Source organism: Struthio camelus, chromosome 6 (genome assembly GCF_040807025.1).
Source record: "Struthio camelus isolate bStrCam1 chromosome 6, bStrCam1.hap1, whole genome shotgun sequence".
NCBI lineage: Eukaryota > Metazoa > Chordata > Aves > Struthioniformes > Struthionidae > Struthio > Struthio camelus.
Window position 1 is genome coordinate 1,062,994 of NC_090947.1, and position 22,600 is coordinate 1,085,593.

The 22,600-nt window shown below is 47.2% G+C and overlaps 3 protein-coding genes and 1 long non-coding RNA gene across 5 annotated transcripts in view; 2 read left to right on the forward strand and 2 right to left on the reverse strand.

Moving 5' to 3' along the window:
* Positions 1-70: 70 nt before the first annotated feature.
* POFUT2 (protein O-fucosyltransferase 2) lies at positions 71-15,204 on the reverse strand. Its single transcript, XM_068947695.1, has 9 exons — positions 14,978-15,204; positions 13,669-13,919; positions 11,605-11,749; positions 11,139-11,249; positions 6,629-6,695; positions 4,037-4,162; positions 3,210-3,390; positions 2,138-2,261; positions 71-1,969 (listed from the first exon to the last, which is right to left on the reverse strand). The coding sequence occupies exons 1-9, from the start codon at positions 15,139-15,141 to the stop codon at positions 1,816-1,818; spliced, it is 1,323 nt and encodes a 440-aa protein (XP_068803796.1). The 5' UTR covers positions 15,142-15,204; the 3' UTR covers positions 71-1,815.
* LOC138067596 (uncharacterized) lies at positions 15,196-16,391 on the forward strand. Its single transcript, XR_011141764.1, has 2 exons — positions 15,196-15,326; positions 16,024-16,391. It is a non-coding gene; the product is annotated as an uncharacterized lncRNA (long non-coding RNA).
* Positions 16,148-16,959, reverse strand: YBEY (ybeY metalloendoribonuclease). Its single transcript, XM_068947696.1, has 2 exons — positions 16,593-16,959; positions 16,148-16,270 (listed from the first exon to the last, which is right to left on the reverse strand). Exons 1-2 carry the CDS (start codon positions 16,929-16,931, stop codon positions 16,148-16,150), a joined length of 462 nt encoding a protein of 153 aa, XP_068803797.1. The 5' UTR covers positions 16,932-16,959.
* Positions 16,960-17,611: 652 nt separating this feature from the next.
* Positions 17,612-22,600, forward strand: part of MCM3AP (minichromosome maintenance complex component 3 associated protein) — a 31,967-nt gene continuing 26,978 nt past the window's right edge. The window contains exons 1-4 of one of the 2 annotated variants that reach the window (XM_068947698.1): positions 17,612-18,465; positions 18,558-18,796; positions 19,532-19,610; positions 22,182-22,329. In XM_068947698.1, the coding sequence (XP_068803799.1) occupies positions 17,628-18,465; positions 18,558-18,796; positions 19,532-19,610; positions 22,182-22,329 (1,304 nt within the window). In that variant the 5' untranslated portion in view covers positions 17,612-17,627. The remainder of the gene's footprint in view (positions 18,466-18,557; positions 18,797-19,531; positions 19,611-22,181; positions 22,330-22,600) is intronic. The other variant, XM_068947697.1, reaches the window with a different exon arrangement.

The following is a 22,600-nucleotide window of genomic DNA, read 5'->3' on the forward strand; positions in this document are numbered from 1 at the left end:
GTAAAGGATTCAGATTATGAGACAGCAAAACGCATGGTAACAAAGCAATAAGAAGGATGGACAAGCCACATAAAATGCTACAAAGCTCTTTATTTTCTCAACGAACCGAGGTATACAGTACATGTAAAATGCCACCCTTATTTTGCATGGCACGCAGGCTAAATGAGAACATCTGACTTGGAGGGAAAAGGCACTGCTTTGAAATGCTGGGCTCCCCACTTTGTCACAGAGAGACTCATCTGCTGTGCAGAGATAAAATAAATAGCTGGTAAGAACAGGAGAGCTGATGCTACTCACTGTCTGAGAGCTCTTCACAGTTTTTGCTGCAGTGGCACAGGAGGAAACAACCTCATTGTCTGGGAGCATCTATGAAACATACAGTACACAGTGCAGCTGGGTTATATATACCCCTGCTCAAGCCAAGAGGAAGTAAAGGGACCCCTAATGGGAGGGTATTCCAGTAAAACTCATCTTAGGGAGAAATATCTGCTTCAGATGGCTGCTTGAAACGTCTCTCCTAGTTTACTCCTGAAAAAGTTTCTCATGGATAACAGAGCCACATAAGATTTGCAGGGCAAAAGACCCACCTGAAGCAGCAAATGGAGCCAAATGCTGCCCAGGAGCCAGTTCTGAATAGCAAGAGACTGTAAGAACTAGATCTGGTATTTACAAAACCTTCTCTCCAATGGGAACTGCACTTTCCCTTCTGGTGGCGTAGAACTTGCCTGCACAGTGCTCTTCCCATACACCACTGACCAGCTGACGCCATCAGAGACTGTGACTGCATGAGGAGCATCTGCTAGGCTTAAACACATTATTTCAGGGCCCAGAGATCTGTGTTGTTTGCTTCCTTGTTAAAAGTGAAAATATAAATGTGGAAATTCATTTGCTGATTTACTAGGATGATCACTTTAACTGATATGGAAACTTAAAAGGCCTTTGAGCATGTTTTCTAGCTGAGCATCATTGCCAAGGACTCACTTAACTGAGTGGTAAAATACCCCAAAAGGCTACTGACATTTGCATCAGTCTAACTGAATGGATCGTTGGGAGGAAGATGGGAAAAAGCTTATGTCAAGAGAAAACGTAAGAGGAAACATAAGCTTTCTTTCACCACCCTACAAACCCAGTGGCTCTGTGCCTCTCTCAGCAGAGACTGTCCCACTGAGACTATTATTTGAAGAGCTTGGTGCTCAGGTAGAAATATCACCTCCTCTTTTTTTTAATTGCGCACTGATTGCATTGGACTGTTCGAACGTACCCAAATTACTGCCTGAAGATGGAAGATTTTCCCAAGGAACTGCAGAGTTTAAGCACAAGCTGCAGCTTACATAGTGCAGGGTCCTAAACCAAACCATACTTTCTGGGAAGACAGAGGCAAGTGCTGACCTAAACAAAAAATAATCGGGTAAAGACAGAAATGCCATACAGATCACAGCTGTGTTACAGTTCTAAAAGTTAAACTCTTCCTCTTCTCCACAGCTTCAAAGGACAGCTTTAATTTATTTCATTTGTTACTCAGTTTCAGGACAAAGTTTGGCTTTTCAATTCTCAGTTGTAGTGCCTAGTATTGTCCTGTAATCCTAGTTATGCTGACAAGTGAATCCTCCTAGGGTGACTTCATTTTCTTTGGTCCCATCTGTACCTGGCTGAGAAGATGAATATTGCTTGTGCTTCAAAATCCAAATGTCAAATAAACACTGAGAAAGGGGGAGAGGACTCAGTTGCAGTTTGGCCAAAGGGATTTATTTCCCTGCAGTCTTTCTTTACTCTTTTGCGCTCATCAGTATTGAAGTCCTTGGATTTCTTTGCATATCAGTATACAATTTTCCAGTGAGTTGGCTGTTCACAGTTTTTCTCTTTCTCACCACAAAATCGGTTGTAAGTTGTTTTTGGATCAAATCCTAAGATCTCCCTTTCCTCATGGATGCGGAAGGAAAATGTTGAAACTGAGGTGCCTATGAAATACCTGTGAAGAGATCAGAACTGGATGGTGAAGAGGGCTAATTTTTAGAGTACAAGTAACTGATCCCAGTCCAGTGAATTTTAATGAATTTGTAATCCACTGTATCTGGGTCAAAGACAGTATTCAGGTTTGCAACTGTAAAATTCGGCCCTACAAAGAAAAAAGTCAAACCTTGCATGCGCACAGATCCACTGGTCAATCACAGCCATCCCTCCGTCTTTGTAGAGTTCTAGCTCCTCCCAAGTGGGTTCAAACCTCACCATCTCAGGCAGCAGTTTCTTGAGCAATCCGACCTCTGAATAATGGAAAGATGCAAAGTAACCAGCTCAATTTTATGTCAGAAAGAACAATTCGTTGTTGTCAGAAAATGCAAGTGCTTAAAGGAATCCTGGGTGAACAGTTACAAAGCACGGAAAACCAAAATCTACCTAGAAAGTACGGAATCACAGACTAGTTGAATCGTAGAACATTTTGCCAAACGTCAGAGTATTTTAGGCATGGGTAGGTGTCAGGGAGGCAGGGACGCATTGCCAAGGGAGGCAGTTCTGACAGGGTGGTGAAACCTGCAAATGGTTGACCTGACATCACCACCTGTTTTGCTATCTAATCCTACAGGGGTGATATATCAAGAGGCCTTGAATGACAATAAACTTGGATTAGTTATCACACATTCCAACCCTGCAGGGTTATTCTTGCAGCTATTACACCTGCAGGGTATAATACATCATTTATGGAAACATAACCCCTGGATAGTACCAGGAGGGGCTGGTAGCCCTGGGAGAGGCCCCAGAAGGGGGAACCCCATCCCTGGGGGTTTCCAAAAGCCTTGGCTAGACACAACTGGGGCTGCCCTGACCTGGTGTTGGGGATAGTTGCGCTCCAAGGCAGAGGCTGGATAGGAGACTTCAGAGGCCCCTTCCCACTGGCTCTTCAGTGAGCCTACAAAATGCAAACAGAAAAGCTGGATGCAAAAAAGAGGAGGAGGAATAGGCAGAAACGCCACATCGCTTATCCAGTTGCCAATCTCCCATCAGGGACACTGTCAAACTGCTTTTGGGAAATACCAAACTAATGTCTGGGTGCCACCTACCCAGGTTGGAGGGAAAAGGCTGCCCAATCCCACTCAATTCCCTGTTCAGGGGTGGAAGCACATGAATTTCCAGTCGTTCATGAAAATGAAGTGGTAATTGCTGCACGCATTGTCAAAAAGTTATCAAACCTAAACCGACTGCACTCTGCCTACCCTCCTCAACAGCATCAGTGGCCAGGAATACTTTTTCAAGTTTATGCATCTCCAAGAGGCTGCGGATCTTCTTCACTGCTCCTTGCAGGGTAGGCACGTCTTCTCTGTGACCCCAGATGAAGTCTTTTCTTCTGAGATGAACTCCAAGGTATGGACCACCTAGAGCTGTGCCTGTCTTAACCTAAGAGAGAAAGATCAATACACTTTAAAACCTGGAGGCCTATGAATTTCCAGTCATTCATAAAAATGAAGTGGTAATTGCTGCACTCGTCGTCAAAAGTCAGTGGCAGCACCACTGATCAGACTGAAGAAGCCTGGGAACATGAACCCATCACCCGTACATAAGGCACTGAATTACTCTAGCTGCAGAAGGTAATTTTAAAGTATGGGATGGCAGTATTTCAGAACATTAACTGCGGTATTTTCAACTCGAGCGGCCTGCATCATTCAAGATAGCTTATGGTGTGAAATCTCTGTAGGTAAAAGTTGTTTCCCTTGACCAAACCTGCAAGTGGCAGTTGCAACTGAACTTTACACCCTAGCCTGACACTGAATACAAGAAGAAAAATAAGTTTCCTTTAGTGGAACTGGGGGAACAGAAACCTGGCACCAGTCCAATCGGCCACATCTCAATGGACTCTGTTAACTCATGTCACACGGGGAGAAGAGGAAACAGGAGGAATGTGCACGCTGACCATGATCTGAGCTGTTAGAGCTAGATTCATAGGTAACTTCTACCATTCCCTGGAGTGCACAGCCTAGAGTAAACAAGTCCCCCCAAAACGTATTACATTTGTTACGGGAAACACAAACTGTAACATTTTTACCCTCATCTGTGTCCAGTCCTCATTGTAATGAGTCCTGTCTGCCTCATCTGTGGATTGAAGGTATTTGTTTCTGAACTCATCTCCCACCACACGGAGGTGTTTAGCAAACACCATACTCCGACGGGTCTGTTGGAATAAGAGCAGTTGCCAAGTCAGGAATAGGAAGAGAGCTAAAAACAGGCAAATAGAGGTAGTTTTACATAAACAGAGCTCCTGGGATGTGGTTACTTCCAATACATTCATGCAGCACACAAGAAGCAATTCCTAACATTTCATCTTAGCTTGTTCTGTTTAATCTTAATCACAACAACATTTATATCCAGTATACTCAGCTGATCCTGCAATACATGGGCGTACAGGGTGGACTGTAGGTATCTACAGCAGAGGACACTTGATATATCAAAGTAAACACTTTAGCAATATGCCTCATCTTTGGGGAAAAAAAGTAAAGCTGGGTAAAGACTTAACTTGTAAAACATGTGTAAGAAAAAATGATTAAAAAAAAATTCTGTCTGTAAACACTGACACTCCAATCAGATTCAATAGGGAAGTGACAAAAAAAGAAGCTACTTCCTTCACCTGTGGCTAATCACCTCTTTCAAACTTCTTGTGATGCAGTTACCATCTCAGACACAGCTAGCTCATAGCCTGGTGTGTATGGAAACCTGTTTGTGTACCCACCAGCACAGAGGCCTGCACTGTTCAGACTTCCCTGCTCGGCTACTTGCAGTAGCTCTTAACATATGCTCAGCTGTGTTTTCACTAGCTGCCATTCTAGCTCAAGGTGCAGCAGTAGATACATCCTTATTCTCCTCTTTCAGTCAATGAAAGTTGAGGATCCATGTCTCTATGGAAAAGCTGTGTTCTTTGGAGAAGCTCAAGTTGTCAGTTTGTTGGTTTAAAATTAAGAAAACCATGCAAGTCAAATCAGAGAAGACATTTAAAGGACTCGTATGGTTGTCTAGGGTCTACCTTGAACGTTTGCGTACCCCATGAGAAAGACAGTTGCGTAACCTGTTCAAGATTTGGTAAGGAAAGCAGAGCCCTGCTTCTCACTCAAACACCTTGAGCAACAGGGCCATAAGTAGCTAGTTGATATGAAGCTCTGCTAAAGAGACGCCCTAACAGAATTGCCAGTTTTCCATCTTCACAATGTGTTAGACATTGTAAGTTTCTGATACAAGTCATGCAATGAGGCATGTGTTTCACTACATGCCAATTATAAGAACAAACACTGTAACAAACTTTTAAACAGCCAGTTAGAGAAACAGCTTCCTAAGTGAAAAAAGGGTTTTTTTACATTTTTTTCTAAATCTTAGCATTTCATGTCATATTCTTCTGAGACTGAAGTTTTTATTACTGATTTTGTTTGCTATTGTACTTTGAAGATGCTGTTGTGCTGTATGTCTCTTGCTCAATAAATGCAGATTTCCTCTCTATTTCTTTGTCTGTACAACCATAGTAAGAAAAAATAACAAAACTAGAAGTCGTACAGGTAGTTAAGATTAAAGTACAAGAAAAAAAGAGTATTTTCCAGGAGACTATAAGTATTGCTGAGACAAATTTAGTTCTACAGTGTTTAAAGCACCACAGTTAAGGAACGCGCATTATGGATCTACATGAGCTCACATCCTGATTTTTACAGGATTACAAGTCAGACTCAGAAATGATGAATAAGTGACGTTTTGGCAAAGTCACTCTGAATGAAAAATTCATGGTTACCAAACTACTGTCTTGTCCGTTTCTGAGAAATATACCATGTACCAAGTGAATAGCCAGATGTTTATACCTTACAAGACTGAAGTCTATAAAATTTGTCTCATAGCATCAGATGACTTACTTCCTCTTAGAAACTGAATCATACGAAACTCGTTATATCATACTTTTATTTTCCTATGCCTGAATCTTTACCTTTGTCATAAAAAACTTAAGTCTTTTCCCATGGGGACTACCGTACTATAGAGCCTTGTGTGAGATCTTCCAAAGTGTTCAGCATTGCATTGAAAGTGGTGGGAATTTTGCCATCAGAGACAAGGGGGAGAGAATTAAGTCAATACCGAACACTCTGGGGAACTTTTTTGAAATGCCTAACTACAGAGAGGTAGTGGAGTCCCCTTCGCTGGAGATATTCAAAACCCGTCTGGATGTGACGCTGGGCAATATGCTCTAGGTGACCCTGCTTGAGCAGGGAGGTTGGACTAGATGATCTCCAGAGGTCCCTTCCAACCTAAACGATTCTGTGATTCTGTAACCTTGAGGCCAACTAGAGATGAAACTGCGCAAAGGCAGTTTTGTCTGCACAATGACTTTTGCCTGCAGATGTGTGGCATAGGGGAGGTCCTTCTACACGTAACCCCTTGCAGGACTCAGTCTCTGGGAATAAGACACCAGGACAAATTCCTGTGTTACACTAATCCACAGCAACCTGAAGACAATCTCTAGAGGGCACCACTGAAACATAGGGCACAAGTTACTTTCAAGATTACCAACTGAGTGAGAAAAAAAACAGGTCAAACTGAAGCACGCATTAGTTACTGTATTTTTATCAAAACCACACAGAAAATCTGGAGAAGCTAACTGGAAAATACTCACATTCCAATAATCTTTCCCTCCGTAGTGGTCATGAAGAAGGTTTTCAGCTCTGTCTAACATCACTGACCTATTAAAAATTGTAAAACTGAGTGTACTTCCCTTAGGAATAGAATTTACATTACTATGTTTCTTTATGCAGCAGCCAGGATAAAGCACAGACTATGATCTCTTTGCAAAGGGGACACAGGGAATGAGAGATATGCTAGCAATCTACTCTGTATAAAGCAAACTGTTACCCATAGCCTGCTGGAGAGATAAGGGAACTATGCCATTGTGTAATGCTGCTCTCTTCCTTAATGACTGTTACACTTAACGGTGATTTATTAAACACAGACAAGAAATAACAATCCCTCACATAGTCCTCCCAGCAACTGCTATTGGAGATATTATATGATTGTCCATGGGGGAAAAAAGTGATTCAAAGAGGTGGATAGAGAAGAAGTGACCAATGAGATTATGCTCAGCTTGAGGCCACCTGAGCGCCTCTGGTAGGCAGGTGTCAATTCTCACAAAAGCAAAAGGAGAGAAGGTCTTTTCCATGCGTGGAATAAAGCGCCTTACAGTAAAATAATCGAGCAAAGAACACATAAATGCTATAAAAAAGTATTTTAGCAGCTACATACAAATTTTATAGTGAAAATTTTTCACCGATATGAGAACAACCTGTGTTTTTCATACAGTACACACGGTACAGGATCGTTTACTAGAAGTACGACTGCACTGTCTCAAAGTTATGAGAAACACAGGAGATTTCGAGAATTTTGAGTAGCTGAGAACACGAGGGATGTTGATGCAGTTTGCGTTCTGAGCACACTGAATATATAAGCAAACACACAGAGAAATGTTTTTGAGGAAGGGTATCCAAGTCATTATCTAGATTTCCTCCTGCTAAAAGGAGAGGAAGCAAATAGTCAGTCACCTTTAGATTGTCATTGCTGATGAGCAGCTGGACACTTGTACGTAAGGCTACAAACGATCCGGAAGATAGACTAGACTGTGCTGGTGGTGAAGCGCTACATGTCACAGAAAGCTTGAAGGTGAATCAGATCAAGAGTACGAACATGCCAATTAGTAAGACAGAATTTCTACGAATAACCAGGCCTGAATAGGAACAACATAGTATTAGAACCGTACAACTGATTTTCCAGCCAGAAGGGCAATATGGGAAAATCAGAGAGGCTGTGGAGCATGAGTCACTATAACCATAGGGAATTTCAACTATCCCACATAGACTGGGCAAACGTCATAGCAGGATGCTACTAAGAGACTAAAATTTTAGACACCGTCAAAGGCAACGCAATGAACCAACTGGGCAGGGAGCAGCTCTTGACCTAGTCTTAAGTAGTAGCAGGACATGGATCAAAATCTCACAGTGGAAGAGCTGATCTGTGATAATGACCATAACGTACTTACATTCAATATCTCACAGGATCAACAAAGGCGAAAGAAAGCCTACCACAGTTGCATTCAGCTTCCAAAAGGGAAACTACACAGAAATGAGGAAGTTATTGCCCAAATGAAGAAAACAGAAAGGCTCATAAACTCTATGAAATTAAATGGAAAACACATTAAGGCAGGCCAAAAAAGATTTTGAGAAGCAGCCAAGGAAAGGCCTTCAATATAATGATATGTCATCCTTCTAACGCAAAGAAAAAGGAAATTAAAGGTTTAACAAGTGCTTAGAGAAGATAATATCTTGACAGAAACACCAAATGTAATTTTTCTGTAGCTGTGCAATAGTTGAAAGAGCTAGAAAGAGTCATATGCCACTTTTTTCCCCCCCCAAACAGGAGAACTCAGAGGATATGTCTCAAATCAGACTGTCCGTAGAAAATGTCTGGCTATGGAACCAACATGAGAGAGAATTCACACAAGAGTTATAAAGGACCTCAAGGATGAAGCAGCTGAGCCACTAAGCCTGGTACGCAACTTCTTGCTTAAAACTGCTTCAATATCAGAAGACTGCAATACGGCAAACGAGATGACAATTTTTTAAAAACGCTCTTGGGGAGATCTGTAATACAACCTATGGTAAGCCTGATGTCAGTACTGCACAACTTAGTAGCAACTGTTTTAAAGAATTAGTGGATATTTGGATACAAGGAATTGGAGAAGTGCTCAAATAGCGCTCTAAGTACAAACAGGATTTTCTGAAGACGTAAACAAGCATGTGGGTAAGGGATATCTGATGAACATTGTCTACAGTCTTCACTAACGGCTTTTAAGAAAACTTAACAGCTATGGCACAAGAAGGGAGGCCCTTGCATGGATTAGAACAGATTTAAAGGCAGGAACAAATGGCCAATTCTCATTGCAGAAGGAGGTCACAAGAGGAATTGTGAAGAGATCTGCTCTTCACCATATTCCTAAACAACCTAGAAAAGAAGGTGCACATTGGGGTGACAACCGGTTGATCATTTTAAATTGCTCAAAGTAGCAAAGACAAAGGCCCACTGTGAAGAAATGGAGAACGGATTTGAAGCCTGGCCAATAAAATGGCAGATGAAATGTAATGTAGGAAAATGCACCCGGAAAAATATATTGCCTTCATCTGATAACTAAAGTGCTCTAAGGTAACTATCAATGCTAATGGATGAGAGCTCCATAGTTTGAAAACATCAAGGCAACACTCAGAGGTCAAAAAAGGAACTCGCATATTAGGGATCATCAGGAAAAAGAAAAGAGCACTGAACGTTGAATGTCATTATACCACGATGTAGCTGGTTAACCCATACTCTTGTGTGCAGTTCTGGGTCCTTCATTTCATAAAGGATCCAGCTGAAGCGTGAAAGATTCAGAGAAGGGCGGCAAGGATGACCAAAGGCATGGAACAGCTTTCACACGAAGAACATCTAATGAAGCCAGGACTCTTTGGACTGTGGAAGAGACAACGGAGGGGAAATATGACAGAGATATGTGAAATCCTGCATGGCATGGAGATGAATAGATGAGGAGAAGAGTTGGTCACCATCTCTTCTATTGTCTAAGTAAGGGGACTTTAAATGAAATTTGCAGCTGTGGGTTTCAAAAGAGGCAAGAGGAGGTGAATCTTTATACAATACACAGTTAAGGTGCAGAGTCTTTGGGTCCTGCCCCAGGATTTTGTGGATGCTAACGGTTTGCATAGAGTTCATAGGGAAAACTGCACAGATTTGTGGGCTCACTGAAGGATATGAAAGACACAAAAACCACCTCTGGCTAAGGAAGTCCCTACAACCACAAATACAGACTGTGGGAGAGGACTTAGGGGAAGCAGCACACTTGTCCAGTTATAATTTTACCTAGACATTTGCTTCCGGCCACTCTTGAAGTTCAGACATTGGACTAGATTGATTTGAACATGAACCACTGCAGCTGCACTTACATAGTTCTTATGTTGGTGCTTCTTTCTACTTGTGTCCAACTGAGAAATGCGATCTTATGGATAAAGCACTTCATTTGTGAGGTAAAAATACGTGGGCTTCACTCCTAATTTTTCTCTGGACTTTCCTCATTAGCAGACCTTTGATAGCTGCCATGACAGAATTAACTGTAGGGCTAAACATGGAGAACTTACGGGTTATTTAATGTAGTTTTCTGCTATCACTGGTATAATGATCACGGTATAACTCCCTCTATTAACAGAACACACCCTGGTTAAAAACAAGATTTTGCTTCCTTTGCTTCTAATGGGATGCACTGCAGATTCCCACTGCTCTACTGAGGAGGACCTTCACCTCATTTCCAAATAAAGTGTATTGACGTCATATTTTATTGACGCCATATTTCTGGATGGATTTGCTCTCATGGCAAAACTATGCTTTAGCTTACGAGGTTTGTCTTCCTCTTAGGGATTTTTTCCCCTGATGTATTTATAGACGGCAGTTATCTCCTCCTCCTCCTCCTGTTCCCCCATGCAACACCCCAGTGGCTTTTGCTTTGCTAATATGTCTTTGGGTACTAAAGGGTCGCAGCTGACTGCAAATATTCTGCTACTGGGAAAACGTAAGCGTGCTCCATGTCTCTCATGTGATGGCTGTCCATTCCTCTGGTCATCCTAATAGCATCTCTGCACCTCAGAGCAGAAAGTTGAAACATGCGGCTTGTTTCATCTAAACCCAGCTCACACCAGCGAGGATGGAAGTAAAAGAAGATCAGGTGGTGCCTCTCAATTTCTGAGACGTGAACTTGAGAAACACCAACTCTACTCTGCTCGTTCCCTCTTGACACAGGATGAAAGGCTAAAGGAAGGAAAGGTAAGCACAGGGTGGCAAGCATATTTAGCTACCTGAGTGAGAATAAAAAGGAGCTCAAAGCTATTTCATCTGTAATTATTATTACAGCATTTAACATAACTTATGGTTAGGTCCTTTTTAGAGTATAAATTCCTTTTACAATGATTTTAATGGACCACAATAACTCAGTGATGAAACACCGTAACAGTGGCATAAGGCTCTCCCCACTCTTCCAAACTGGCAATGAGTTTATGGACATGCGATACAACAATAAATAGTAACACAAAGCAACTAACTGGGCTGAAGTGTTCTTCAAAAGGATGGGAGCCACAACAGAGGCAGATCCTTGGACAGACAAACAAGAGACATTTAGGCCCCGTGTTTCCTCATAACCCCAGAACCATCCCCTGAAAGAGAACAGAAAAAGTATAGTTCATACGCTTGTGTTTGAAATTAATGTGTCAAAAAACATATGAATCGAATCAGCAGTACACCCTCGAAAGAAGATGCGTAACGTAAACAAACCGTTCAGCACCTTTGCATAGATTTTATATGAAATGATGACTTACTAGAATTAGACCTTCTAGGAGCAGTATAATATTTTGTTATTGATAGGGTTTTCAAAACAAACGAAATGAATCCCAAGCATCCAGAGATTCACAACGCTCCAACAAACACACCAGACTCTAACTTCTGTTAGAGAAGACAAACTTCTCACTGAAAACAACAAAAAAGAAGACTAAAAAGACCGCAAGATATTACCTGTAGTACTCATGTTTGTCTTTGGAATACATAAGCTGGTCAATGCAAGGCCTTTCATCTATTTTCTCTTCCCACGTTCCTTCTTTCCATCCTTCTGCGTAGCCTTGTAGGACATATATCTGCTCAATAAAGGGCCCCCCTGACTCTGAACAGGAAGCAAAGCAAAGCATTTATAAGCTTAGAAAACCACAGGATAAAAGTACAAAATAGAACCGCTTGTAGTTAAAAAAAAAAAAAAAAAATCTATTGCAAATTCTAATATTACACTAGTCTCTCCCCTCCCTATTTTCTCAATAAAAAAAGATGGACTAGCTGAGCCTGGAGAAAAGCAAAGGAGAGCGATAATCCTTGAGGCTGATGCAAAGGGAAACAATCACACTTCAGCAAAGCAACTACCTAATCAGCGAAACCATAAAACACAGAGGCTTTCGATGCAGTAGGTAGCTGCTACGGGAAGAGCACCTCCAAGAGAGTGACTCAGAGCACACGCCCCTTTCTTCCCTTAAATGTCAGGGTTTCTAAACTCTTGCTTCACAAAAGGTAGAGGAGAGCAACCCTTTCAGAGCCCATTGCAGAGGTGCGACCTTTGGTGTCCTGTGTTTCCTTTGCCCAAGAAGTCTGTGACCGCGTTGCCGATTTTAGCATTTGGTGAGTAACTCAGTGGGGCACTGAATCCTAAGGGAAAGCCAGCCTTGTGATTTTCATACTCTTTGGGAAAACCCTTCTTCTATAAACCATTTTGTACACAAAAGCGAGGGGAGAAGCACTTGGCAGCTTTGGCTAGGAAGAGAGGAAGTTCACTGAAAAACCCCCTTCACAGTTTTTACTGCCCAACAATCTCCCAAAAAAGGTGGCTTGTCTGTATTTCACCAAAGATACGCAGGCTGTCCCTCTCTCAACAGGGTCAAGATTAGGCAGATGTATCTTTGGCTTTCACCTGGAGCATTACCTGTCTTCCTCCAGGGTCCCTAGGAAGCCACAGGGACCACAGTGCTACACACAGAGTTGAGTGAGCTGCCAACAGGGTTGGGTAATTTTGGTTACTTTGGGTTGGGTTATCTTGGTTAATTGGGTTATTTTGTCCTACTGGTTTGTACTCAGTACGACCAGTACTGGTTTGTACTCAGCTTGTACTCAGCAGCTGCAGCGAGGAACCTGCTTCCCTTTTTATATGAATAAAAATTGGTTATGGGGAACACTCAGATTTCCAGAGGCATTTGAAAAGTTTATTTCAGTTTAAAACTGGCCTTTCAAACCAAGAGCAATCTCTTTTTCCTACAAAACTTCAAGGATATTTGATATGGTTTTAATTAAAGAGATTAAAAAAGGAATTGGTGTATTTCAGACACCATCTCTTACTGTTATGATCAAGAATGGGTCTTAAGTTTCCTTCCCCCCTTTCCAAACTATGATAGCCTCCAATTACTTTTACTAGCAACATTTTGAACATTTTTAAAATCTAATCAGGCTGGTACCTAAAGAATGAGGCGCTACTTCTTCATACTTGGAATTTAATCAAGTCAGAGTCTTTAAAAAAAAAAAAAAAAAAAGAGAAAGAAAAAACACTGTTATTCTAGACCATGAATAGACTGCAAATAATTCAGCTGGATACAGCCCTGAGGTTTAATCTTCAGTCTTCAAAGTTAGCCCTGCTCCAAGCAAGAGAGCAGGTTAGAGGACCCTCCTGAACCTACATGTTTCTATAACGTGGACAACAGACAACTGACTGGGTTTAAAAAGAACTGGCCTGTGAGAATTTTAAATGAGAATAGCCAAGGTTAAATAATGCTGCACAGTGTTCAGCAAAGTGCAAGGATTTCTATTTCTCCTCCTTCTTTCAACTAACCACCCTCCACTGGAAGATAACAGTAGAGTTATTTTCAAACAAATAAAGAAAACCAATCAGAATTAAGGTTAAAAAAAAAATTCACATTCAAGTCTATGAACTCTGTTTCTTGTTTTTTTGACTCCCTGTTGGGAAAAGCCAAAGAAAGTATAAGGACAAACCTGTGAAAAAGAAACATTTCAAACGTAGTCATTCATAGATTGCGTTATATAATTTACCTGCGAGGAACTGCTCATATTCAATGACAGGGATGTTTTTATTGAGGCTTGAGAGATCAAAAAACTCAGACCAAGGGATTCGGACCTGAAGGATGTCAGGGCTCTGCCAGTGATAAAGACGTCCCCAAGGAGGCAGAACTAACACCCAGTTTTCACTTTTCAGCAAAGTCTTCAGCAGCGATGCAACGCGAATATAGACATCTCTGCGAAGGTTGAACCCTTCAGGAGGATTTACATCATACAAAAGGTATCTGGAGAGAGCAAAGCAACGTTAAGTACTTCAGGGCGATTTTAAAGCACTCCCTCAAATGATTTTTCTCCAAAATCACGTAGTGCAACTCCCTGAGGATGGAAACCGTTCCCCTTTTGGGAGTCTGCTGTCTCGAGAGACTGGAGCGGGATGGCACGAAGGGAACGTAGAGTGGCACGTGCTGCATCGACAGAGGGGCCTGCTGCCCCGCCACAGAGCTGCAGTCAGGACAGCACTGGCTTACTCTCTCCAAGGGTCTCCTACTGTTGTGGGACCTCGCCTTGGAACATCATCAAGGCCCACCTCCAGTCTTTCTTGTGGCAGGGAGGAATGAGGAAGAGGACACCAAGTGAATACCTCGACCGACATCAACGCAGGTGCAACCAGGTTGCGATGCATGATCAGAAGGATGAAATAACTGACGTATCACTCAGCGTGACACAACCAGCGTATTAACACAGAAGGACGGGTTCAGAAAGGACAGGCAAAAAGGGCGCGAGTGTCACCTGCCGTGTGAAAGATGAACAGAATTGCTCCTGGTTTCAGCAGACAGAAGGGTTTGCAAGCCATTAGGCAGAGTCTACCACAAAGGACCAAGTCAAAAACAACAGAGGAGCGAGACCTTTTATGTGCAAGCTAGCTGGTTTCTCAGAGACACTGTAGGTCGTACGAACGAGGGACTCGGGTGCCTTCTGGGAAATAACGCCGCAGAACACAGGCTATCCTACAAGCGACCATCCTGACCCAGGAAAGAGACGGAAGGAGAGGAGGTGCTGAGACCCTCCTGATGCCGGGTGGTCTGGCTGAGGAGGTGAAAGCAGAGGGCGAACACGCGACCGGGTTTGCGGAAGGGAAGAGGGAGAACAGCAACGTGAACGCAGCAGTTTCATGAAGAGGCAGGCTTTAATGTGCTGGGAGCGCCGCCGAGCGCGGCCGCGGCCAGCTTCCTGGGGAGAAACCAATAGCAAGGGGAGGTGGCGGCACCCCACACGCGCACGTCGGGGGCACAAGAACGAGTGATGCCCGCGCGCCCCCCACCCACCCCTCCCGCCCGCTCACCGGGTGCGTGGCGCGGCGGCAGCGGCGGGCAGCGAGGCGGCACCGTGGCCCGCCCCGAAGGCGGTGGCGGGCTGCTGCTGAGCGGCGGCGGGGGGCGGCGGGTGGGCGAGAGCCGCCAGGCCCAGCAGCAGCAAGATGGGGCGGTAGCGGTCGGGCGCCGCCATCGCCGCACCACGTCCGGGGCGGCCTCGGTCCCGGCCCGGCCCCTCGGTGCGCAGCTCCGCCCGGCCCCGACGGCGCGGCGCCGCAGCGTAAGCGGCTTTATTGCGGATGGCTGACGGCTTTGCCTCCAGTCTCCTCGGCTCCCTCAGAGAAGAGGTCCGCGGACAGAGGTTGGAGGTTGGTGCCGGTGAGTCTGCTCAGTTCCTCCAGGATTTCCTTCTCCTTCTGGTACATCTGCGGAAAAAAGGAGCGGGGAGAGAGGGAAAACTCCCTGAACGGTGGGCGAGCACCATCCTCCCGCCGGCATCCTCCTGCCAGGCAGCGGTGGGGGCGGAAACGCTGTTAGCCGTGCAGACCTGCGCCCGCATCGCCAATATCCTCCCCAACCCCCCGGGGATGCTGCCCCCGAAATAAGCCGCAAGGCACTGTGAGAAACAGCGGAGCGGCCAGTAATTTTCTGGGTGATCTTAACTAGCCAGTGAAATGCATCTCAGTTCCACAATCACAACACATTTTTAAAAAGCTTTTCTTTTTTTTGAGATTTGCTGAAGGAGGCGCACACGTTATGGCACAGAAAGGCGTGTTTGAAACGCCACCCGTGTCGTGCACCTGCCACAAGCCATTTCTTTCTTGAAATGTTTTATGTTGACGGGCTTGCATGGCTCTCTCACCAGTTCCTGCGCCGTGCAGGCACAATCATACCTCCAGAGAGACCTAAAAAGCCGTGTGCAGCCCAGCGGTTGAACTCTGTAAAAATTCATATAGCCAAAACCCCAAAATCTCAAGTGCCATTGACATAAGCAACAGAATTACGGTTCAGCAATTTTGCTTGTAGGGACTTGATGTTTGCATGACAATCGATATGAATTAAATTCAATTAACAGGAATAAAACCTCTGCAGAGCCTTCCACGCGACTGCCAGGACTGGAAGGCTACCCTATCATACGAGACGCCAGGAAGGGAAATTCTTTCGCTTTGGGTACGACGCGTTATCTGAAATGGCTTGCATCAGAAGCCCTGTCTGATGCCGCAAGTTTTCCCCGTGCAAGGACAGCTTTCTACCTGTCGCCACTCTGATTTTGTGTTGTGCTGGTAGCCAAGCAAATGACACAATCCATGGGCTGCAGTCACCTGTACGGAGAAACAAAAAAAAGCAACGTGCGTGACAAGTTAATACCTAACGCTAGCGGCTAGTTTGCAGTGAATAAATAAATGAATGAATTAATTAATGAACCCAGCTGTTCAGAAAGAAGCACCGCAGTGAAACACTGTTTCTGTCACCAGCATCCAGCCTCGGTGACCCGGCCTTTGCGTAGATTTATGCAAAGCATTTACGGCAAGAGCTAGTCTTTCAAGGCGAGCTGGAAGTTTCTCTTCCTTTTTGAGAGGAGGGGGGCAAAAAAAAAAAAACCCAGAGCAGGGAGTGGGAGCCGCCGCCGCGGGCGCAGCTCACCGCCAGGGCGCTGTCGAAGTCCTGGCCGGTGCCCCGGCACTGCTCCCGGATGTACTCCACCCCCAGGAAGATGTCCCCCAGGTCGTACTCGTCGCGGGAGCGGGGCCGCGGCAGCTCCCCCGCGGCCACCCGGTGCGAGGGGAACGAGAGGACGTCGGTGGGCTCGTCGCGCCGCCGGTAGGCCCCGTTGAGCCGCCGCATGGTGCCGTTACCGGCGCACACCAGCGCCACGTCGAAGCGGCCGGCACCCAGGGCGGCCCGCAGGGCGCCGACGGCGCGGCGGAGCGGGGCGCGCCGCACCGACACGACCCGCTGCGCGTTGCGGATCACCAGGCTCATGATGGCGGCGGCGGCGGCGGCGGCGGCGAGGGGCGGGGCCCAGGCCGCTCCGGCCCCGCCCCGCCCCGCTCTTGCCCCGCCCCTCCCCGCCTGCGCCTGCGCGGCCCCGCCCTCGCTCCGTCTGCGCCTGCGCGGCCCCGCTCCCCGCTTCACGGCTGGTCCGCTCCGCTCCGCTCCGCCCCGGCTGCGCCTGCGCCGCCCGGGCCCGCCGAGGAGAGGCGGTGGCGGCGGCGGTGGGCGGGGCCCAGGCCGCTTCGACCCCCGCCCCGTCCCGGCTGCGCCTGCGCGGCCCCGCCCCCGTTCCCCGCCTGAGCCGCCCGGGCCCGCCGAGGAGAGGCGGTGGCGGCGGCGGTGGGCGGGGCCCAGACCTCCCTCGCCCCGCCCCGCCCCTCCCTCGCCCCGCCGCGTCCAACCTGCCCCTGCACCGCTCCGCCCCGCCCCGGCTGCGCCTGCGCCTCCCCGGGCCGCCGAGCGGAGGCCGTGGCGGCGGTGGGCGGGGCCCAGGCCTCTCCGGCCCCGCCCCGCCCCGGCTGCGCCTGCGCGGCCCCGCTCGCCGCTCCCCGGCTGCACCGCTCCCCCCGCCCCGCCCCGGCTGCGCCTGCGCGGCCCCGCCCCCGCTCCCTGCCTGTACCGCCCCGCCCCGGCTGCGCCTGCGCCGCCCGGGCCCGCCGAGGAGAGGCGGCGGCGGCCGCCATCATGAACAGCGGGGGACCGTTTCGCGGGCCGCCCGCGGCTGGTTTCCTGCCGCCGCTGCGCTTCGGGCAGGCTGCCGTGTTCGGGCCGGGTGGCGCCGCCGCCGGCCTGCCCTTCGCGCCGGGGCCCGCTGCCGCCTTCGGGTCGCCCTACGGGCTGGGCCAGGCGCCGGCCTTCGCGGCGGCGGGCAACGCGGACTTCAGCTTCAAGCCGCCCACCAACCTCGGCGCCTTCCCGGGGGTGGGGGAGGCGCCGGGCAGCTGCGGCAGGGCCTTCCCGCCGCCCGAGTTCCGCTTCAAGGCGCCCGAGAGCGCCAGCGCCGCCGCCCCCTTCAAGCCGCTGGCGGGCGCCGAGGCGGAGAAGGGCCCGGCCGCCCCCGCCGCCTTCACCTTCTCGCCGCCCTTCGGCTTCGCGGAGCCCGAGGCGGGCCCCGAGGCGGCGGCGGGGGCGGCGGCGGCGGCGGCGGGGGGGCCCTTCTCCTTCTCGCGGCCCGCCGCCGCCCTGGGCCGCCCGGAGGAGAAGGGCCCGCCGCGGCCGCTGTTGGGCGGCGCGGAGGAGGCGGGCGAGGCGGCGCCCAAGGGGCTGAAGCGGAAGGAGGAGCGGGAGCGGGAGCGCTCGCCGCGGCGGGCGGCGGCGGGAGGCGGCGGCGGCGGCGGGCGGGCGGCGGCGCCGCCGGAGAAGCGGGCGGTGCTGCTGAGCCGCCCCCGCGGCGGCGCCCTCTTCGGCCGGATGCTGCAGGAGGTGCTGCGCAGCCAGGGCCGCGGCCAGCGCGACCGCGACGAGGCCGAGCGGGGCCCCGGCGAGGAGCCGGCGGCCGAGGCTCGGGAGCCGCCGCGCGAGGGTGAGCCGAAATCCCCCTCCCTGCCCGCGGGGGGGGCTGCGCCTCCCGCCCCCGGGGGTGAAGCTCAGCCTCCGGGGGGGCTTGTCTTTCAGATGGTGCTGCCGGCCCCACTGCTGTCACGCCGCCGTCGCGCCGCGCGCGAGGCGGCGAGAGCGTGGACGGTCTCGGGGGGCTCTCGCCGGGCGAGCTCACCGCCATCCAGTGCAAGAACGTCCCCGATAACCTCAATGACAGGAGCGTGCTGGAGAAGCACTTCGGGCAGTTCGTGAAGGTCCGCCGGATCATGACCCGCCGCAATAAAAAAATGGCGGTCCTCCACTTCTTTGATCATGTGAGTGCCGAGCGCTGCAAACTGAGGAACAGGTAGAAACCTGAAGGCTTAGGGCGCCCACGGGCTTTCACCGTTGTGAAAATTACACCCGTGTGCGACAGCGTTGTGTGCTTTCCTTATGAAAGCCCGCACAGACAAAAACAAACTGTATTATGGGCAGGGCGAGAGGGGTGCTGAGCCGATAGAGCCCTATTTAAAACAGGATAGCTGCCTGAGCTTTGCCTAACTTTAGCCACGCTTTTATTGCCTAGCTCAAACGCCAAACAGACCTTTCTTGTTACCTGGTTGCTGTCATGCCTCACCCAAACCTGCTTGCTACTAATAGCAGCAATGCTATTGCGTTGTTGCTCCACATCTCTGCAGCACCAAGAGTTAGGTGAATTCATCGTTGCAGTCTTTGTAGGACAGTCTTCTCTTTGGAAGTACTGTCCTTATGTCAGCACTGAGATGTGCTGAGGAGCCAGTTCAGGAAAATGCATGCTCTGCTCCTGTTTGTTGTGGTTAAAAACACGCCTTTGGTCTCGGCTGCTGTAACGTTGATGTAGGTGTTAAAAAGAACAACTTTAGTGGAAGCCAGCCTGATCCTGCTGGCTGTATGTAGGTTTTAAGTAAGAGCTTGAAAGGCAGTGCCCAGAATTTTGCAGAAATCGGGAAACGTTCATCTCTGGCAAAAACTGCGCTGTACAGTGGTACGGTACTCTGTTAGCTTTCATACTGTGCTTTATTTTCTTCCAGGCGTCTGCTGCTCTTGCCAGAAAAAAGGCAAAAGAGTTGCACAAGGACATAGTCACATTTTGGCAAAAGAAGAAGACAAGTAAGTCTTTGTTTTCAAATACGGTAATTGGATGATACTTAAATGGAGTGGCATCTCCTTCTGTTCTTGTTGTTTTTTTGTTTTTTTTTCCCCCCTCTTGTGCTGAGAACCATGCAAAAATGATCTCCAGAGCAGGAATATGCAGGAATATTAAAACTCCCAAAGTATGGCAGTTCTTTGACTTGTACTAGCGAAATTGTTGGGTGCGTGGAGTTCCTGAGAGTGCTGAAAGTTACTTACTAGAGAAGCAGAAAAATTTCGTCCTGCATCTTGTCCCAGCTAGCCCTGTCTCTGGCAATGGATAATAGCAAATGTTTGTAGGAAGGAATAAGAACAGATTAAAGTATGTAGTTGCTCTCATAATAATTTCTTAGCCTTCAACAATTTCTGGTTCAGGAACCCTGGAAGCCAGAAGTTGTTTCTTAACCCTTGAGGAACTTTTCTCTTGTCAGGTTGCTCTTGTAATCCGTGTAAACTTGGAGCATCGGTAACACTTTGTAACGGGGAGAGGGGCTCAACAGCTTGCTTGTGGAGTGCCTGAAGACAGACTGACTTTTGGATGTTTGCTGCTTGATATTTCTGTTTGACACCCATGCTTATTGTATTGAAAGAGACAGCAAACAGTTGTCGCTAGTTTGTCCTCGTGCGAGTCCTATCCCTATATACTTCTGCTTCCAAGTCCCCTCTTTTTCCAGCTTGAAGAGTCCTTGTCTCACGTGGAAGCTATTTCATACCATTTGACTTTCTATCTGTATTGTTCTTGTTGGAAGCTTCTTTTGGTCTGTTACGTGATTTCTGAGACAGAGCTTAGAGCTTTATGCACGTTGGTGATGTGTGTGCTGTGCTTGTTGTGGGTCTGTACATTTAGTCAGGTTCTCCTGCGTTTTTCTAATAACTGTGAGCATACTGTGTTTTCTTGCTTTTTAATTTTTCTTGTGAATGTCACTAAGAACTGAGTTGATGATTTGCACAACTTTCAGACCCCAGTGATCAGTGCTTATGGTCAGCTGTCAGCCTCATGTTTTTTATTTGAAGCTAGGGTTGTGTTTTCTCAGGCTGTGTCGCAACAATACGTTTGTCTGCCCCTTTGCCCAGTCATTCAGCGCTGTAGAAGTCCTTTAGTTGTTCTCCCTAGGTGGGCTTTGTCTTTACTGTCCTCTTGCATCAAGGAAATCTTAAGTGTGAGGTTTTAAGTGCATTTGAAAAGTCTGCTGTTTCTGCTCTTGAATTCCTGCTGAGTAAAACATTTTGCTTAGTCTGAGTCAAAATGCTGTTTCTGGGCACTTGAAGCCATTTGAGAAGAGCTGAAGACGCTTGAAATGACAGCCTAGGTTTATAAGGGAACTTAGAAACCGTTGCTATAATGCCATAGGAAGAATACGATGATTACGAAGTCATCTTCGTGCTCCTATCTAGAAGCAGGATGGTTCTCTGGGATTTTCGAAAATCCAAATGCCCAACGACCTGCTTCAGAGCAAGGGCTAGGATGCAGGCTTCCAGCTTTTAGGAAAGTTTCCTCAGAATGGAATTGCTGAATGTTCTGGAGTGTGTGTTTTCTCAGCTTTTGGAGTTGCTGTTCTGTGTATAAACAGTTGTGTGTTCTTTGAACCAAGAAGAGAGTGATGCGCCTGGCTGGCGTATAGAAAATTCAACTCAGAAATGGGAAATCTGGATTCCAGTCCCTGCTTGGAATTAGGGTGAGATGTGAATGTTGGTCGTTCACACCCAAAGGAATATGTGAACTGCGAAGCGCCTCATTTTCTTCAGTGTTGGGAATGCTGCTTGTGTGCCTTTGGAGATTTTAGCCTGGGGATATGTTTCGGCTGTTGGCAAATGCATGGTTCACTGCATCTCTGACCAGTCAGAAATTTGCCTTCATAGAAGATGAACAGCTGCAGCACTGTCTTCCTGAGGATAAACCTCTTGAAGCAGCCTCTGTAAGGGGGCCTGTTATCATTTCTCATTTTATTGTGATACTAAAGTCTATGGAAAACATGCATGTCAGTATTCTAAAACAGCTAGATCTGAAAAAAACTTAAGAAATCCAGCTTGCTGAAAATTTCTTCCTAGGAGTGGATATTCTCCCTTTCTGCAAGGTGTAGATTTAACTCTTGAAGGTGTGTAAACGCCTGTCTAAGTTTGGGTATGTGAAATTAATTATCAAAGTGCTTTGACAGGAGCACTGGGAACATTTTGGCAGTTGTTGCTCACATAGGTGAAATGGATGTCACGTCCAATAGACACTTATGATTTCTCTCAGGTTTTGGATATAATCTGCAAGCTAAATTCAGATGATGAACAGAATTTATGTACTGAGAGTCTGCTGAAGAATTACAGTTATTGCAAAGTAAATGAAAATGCTTCTTCTATATAGAACAGTGAATTGCTAGATTGACGTTTGTACCTGGTATAAGTTTTATATAAATGCACAAAACCATGACTCAGCTTTATTTCCTGATAATATTTTTAAACACGCTCCCTCCATCTTCCCCCACCTCAGGGAAAAAAAATTAGAGTTGTTGGTTAAATAACTTGGCAAATAATCTGTTTCTGTGTTACATGTCACTTCAGGTCCTGCAAAAAGAGAGTTCTCATCCAAGGAGAAGAAAGGAGGTGAAGATGAAGGAAGGCAAAGCAGTGAAGAACAAAACTATCAGCATTCCCCTCTTCGGAAACCTTTAATAAGGTCCTCTGCCAGCAGTGTTCTGCCTGGTAAAAGGTACGTCTGCTCCTCAAGGAGTCCATCCGATAGGAAATGGGGTGGGTAGGAGGAAATGATAGTCGGGGCGTACTTTATAGTAATAGTTGATGCTGTCCTTATTAAGGAAGTGTTCTTCATTTGTCTCTTCTGGCACATTTCATTTCAAACTTGTGACCTTAGAACACAGCCAAAAAGCCACAAACTTTGCATTTTGTTAGAAAGGTAGTTTTTCCCTAACTGTTCGTTAAGGCCTTTTACTGCCAAGTTTGCCTGTTTCTTTCAGGTTCCT